The sequence below is a fragment of the Pecten maximus genome, chromosome 19 (genome assembly GCF_902652985.1).
Source record: "Pecten maximus chromosome 19, xPecMax1.1, whole genome shotgun sequence".
Taxonomy (NCBI): Eukaryota; Metazoa; Mollusca; class Bivalvia; order Pectinida; family Pectinidae; genus Pecten; species Pecten maximus.
The window spans coordinates 1,303,035-1,306,512 of NC_047033.1; the positions used below are offsets into that span (position 1 = coordinate 1,303,035).

General features: G+C 39.4%; 1 protein-coding gene across 1 annotated transcript; it reads left to right on the forward strand.

Annotated features, from left to right (window-relative positions):
• The first annotated feature begins 1,898 nt into the window (after window positions 1-1,898).
• Window positions 1,899-2,936, forward strand: LOC117318032 (2-hydroxy-7-methoxy-5-methyl-1-naphthoate--CoA ligase-like). Its single transcript, XM_033873032.1, has one exon. The coding sequence runs from the start codon at window positions 1,899-1,901 to the stop codon at window positions 2,934-2,936; it is 1,038 nt and encodes a 345-aa protein (XP_033728923.1).
• Window positions 2,937-3,478: the final 542 nt, after the last annotated feature.

The following is a 3,478-nucleotide window of genomic DNA, read 5'->3' on the forward strand; positions in this document are numbered from 1 at the left end:
TGTGAGCATGACAGCTGGGCTATTTTTCAGTTTTGGTTATTTTTGTGACTTAGAATTATTCCATGCTATAACTTACCACAAAGTAGCTCTATAGAAGAAATTGTTAGCATCTACATTAAATTATTTGTGATTTTAAGACACTACATGTCCACACAAACATTTTGGTATATTATATGACTATTTTTGTGCAAATTAAGATATTTATTCGTGTTTGAAATTCAACATTATTCTGCTATATAGATGACCCTTAATATTCAAATGGAAATGATTAAATATATATAATAAAAAGTCTTATATAGAGAAAGTAAAAATATCTTAAATAAAAACTTACATTACTAAAAATCAAGATATCTTAAATAAAAATGTGCATATACAACAATGTAGAAAGTTGAAAATGACTGGACACACATGCATGTACATGTACCTCTCAACAAAGGCAATATAGGAAGCACCTACGGAAAACCAGTCCACGTTATAATCTACGGATGAATTTAAAAGTGCTATAAAGCTTCTGAAGGCATACAGCATTGACAGTCTCAATATTACAATGAAGATTTTATAAATCAAGCCTTGCTTACTATTTTTAACAACTGTATTGGACTCTAGGTGGAAATGGAGGCCTTTTACGAAATGCATTTTTTGACGGAAAGAAACTAGAAATTAACGTAATTGGGTTTTTCTTCCAATTGTGTATACCCAGTATTATAATGTAATTAAGTATTGATTAAAGCTATTTAGTACTAAGAACTGCACGTAGGTATTATTTGTTTTTGTTTAACGTCCTATTAACAGCCAGGGTCATTTAAGGACGTGCCAGGTTTTGAAGGTGGAGGAAAGCCGGAGTACCCGGAGATAAACCACCGGCCTACGGTCAGTACCTAGCAACTGCCCCACGTAGGTTTCGAACTCGCAACCCAGAGCTAGGTGGAGGGCTAGTGTTAAAGTGTCGGGACAACTTAACCACTCGGCCACCGTGGTCACGTGGGTAAGATAACCTTATGACATACATACAATATCACGTACACAATTATACTTGTGTATGGTTATCTACAGAGACATTCAATCACAGGCGTGGTAAGTATACAGAAATATATACGTTCTTACAAATGTTCGTAATCATTTTCACTCATGAAAATACCCAGAAAGCATAGATGAATGGAATGTATGTATTGACACAACGGCTTGTTTTAAATCGGCCATTTTCAATGTTTATTATGTGAATCATTTACGTTAATCAACAGTATAATTTGCATAATTTACATTTCTTCTTTCAGCAACATGGGTGATTTAAGCTACCTGAACAACCCACCTACATCGCCTTACTCATTAGTAACCATTAATGGCATGATTGAGAAAAACGCTGCCTCTATACCAGACACTGATGCGTTCGTCTATCGGCCAGCCTCTGGACCTCGCCAGAGCATCACTTACGCGGAACTGTATGATAGGGCTACAGGAGTGGCCCGATTTCTCGTGACCTCGGGAGTAAAAAGACAAGACAAAGTCGGCCTCTTCGGTCCAAACTCACTGGCTAGAGTGGTGGCGGAATTCGGTAATCCTTTTGTCTGGAGCTGTAGTCCTCCAACTTAACATTGAGTTAAAAAACGCCATGGATGCCGTCAACATTCTAAACAAGAGTGATTGTCGGCTGTTATTTGTTGATCCAGGTAATGACGACAGCTTACTTCCTATAATCGAATCACTGGAAAACAAAAACGAAAATAATCCACAGAATCGACAATACATATTCCTACGAAGAACGGATTTCTCCAACCTTATCCACACAGTCATCGATGATATTCTGAAACCCATTGACGATGATGCTGCCTTACTGGAAAAAGCGTCCTGAAGATGACGCTTTGATCTTTACCACTTCCGGTAGCACTGGAAAACCTAAAATGGTGGTGCATTCTCACTTTTTTGCAACACGGTTAGTGCAGGGAATCCCTGAACAGGTTCTCCACAACAAAATTGTTTACAACGATCGGCCATTTGGTTGGATAGGTGGAACAGCGCTGGTATCCAGCATGCGGGGACATACCAGGGTATTCACCGACTCGAGTCTGATAACAGAGGAGAATGGAATGAAGAAGATCTGGGATATTATGAAGGAGGAGAAGGTCAAGAATGCTTTCATGATGCCATACTGTATACAAGATTTAATCGTGGAGAAAACCAGTATCCCTGATGACGGATTTAGGTTGGAACTGATAACAACAGGTGGACAGATTATGGATAATTTCTACACTCAGGTAGTTGGTAGATTCTGTAGAGTACTTATGATAGGGTATGGGTCATCAGAGTCCGGGGGTGTGGCAGTTTTCAGCCCGATTTTTGAGGGCGACGTTCTTGAAACCGGAAAAGTAGGTCATCCCGCTCCCGGTATGGAGATCAGGATTGTAGATGAAGATGGATGCCTTGTTGCAAGAGGAGAACCTGGTAATATTGAGCTTAGAAGTGCCTATCTGATGAAGCGATATCATGTCGATATGTCTATGACTGATGCTGTATTCTCTGCAGACGAACCACCTTGGTTAAAAACAGGAGATGTTGGACTACTAACAACTTCCGGTGAAGTCATCGTCAGCGGAAGAAGGAGTGAAACCATATCGCGTGGAGGTCGGAAGATACTACCTGGTGCTGTAGATGATGTGCTCAAAGGAATGGAAGGCGTAAATCACGTGACCACGGTGGCTGTACCAGATGCCCGGATGTATGAGGAAGTGTGTGTTTGTTTTGTGTCCTCTACTCTGACTCCTGGGGACGTACAACGTTTCTGTGAACATAAATTCGTGAACAAAGATTCGTTGGACGGTATGGGATACATGCCGGGATACTTCCTCAAGTTTGATGAATTGCCAGTGACGTACACGGGAAAGACTGACATGACAAAACTGAAAACGGAGGCTGCGAGGCGGCTGAATCTTGGCGAGTGAAAATAACATGATGGATTTTAAATTCAAATCGGTGGCTACTATGTGAACAGCCATATTTAAATTGTCTAAACATATGTTTAATTGTCACGATCCCTGGTGCAAATGTATAGATGATAAACTCATAGTTTTTCTCATTCTCTGTGTATTTAAGTCTTTGGCAGAATTATAGATTTTATTACATACACTCAACTACAAAGGGAAACCACTCTCCCCACCTGATTTTATATCTCATCCCTCTGTCTTGTCTGTGGGGTCTCTCTAATGACATGTACTCGTTATATTATTTTGAAAGGCATAAAAAAAAAAAATGTAGAAATACTGGCGGTGTTACTCTCCAACAGCAGCCATGTTTTAGTTATATAAACACGTTCTTAGGTGTGAATATAACAAGGGTCAATGTAGATGATAATAGTGCTGTCTAAATCATTTCGGCAGTCCCCGACATTCATCGTAAGCTTGTCAAGTTTTAATTCATTCTAATAGTGACACGGTTCAAACTATACATATTCACTTAATGTTCTTTTGAAATGCAATATTGAAAA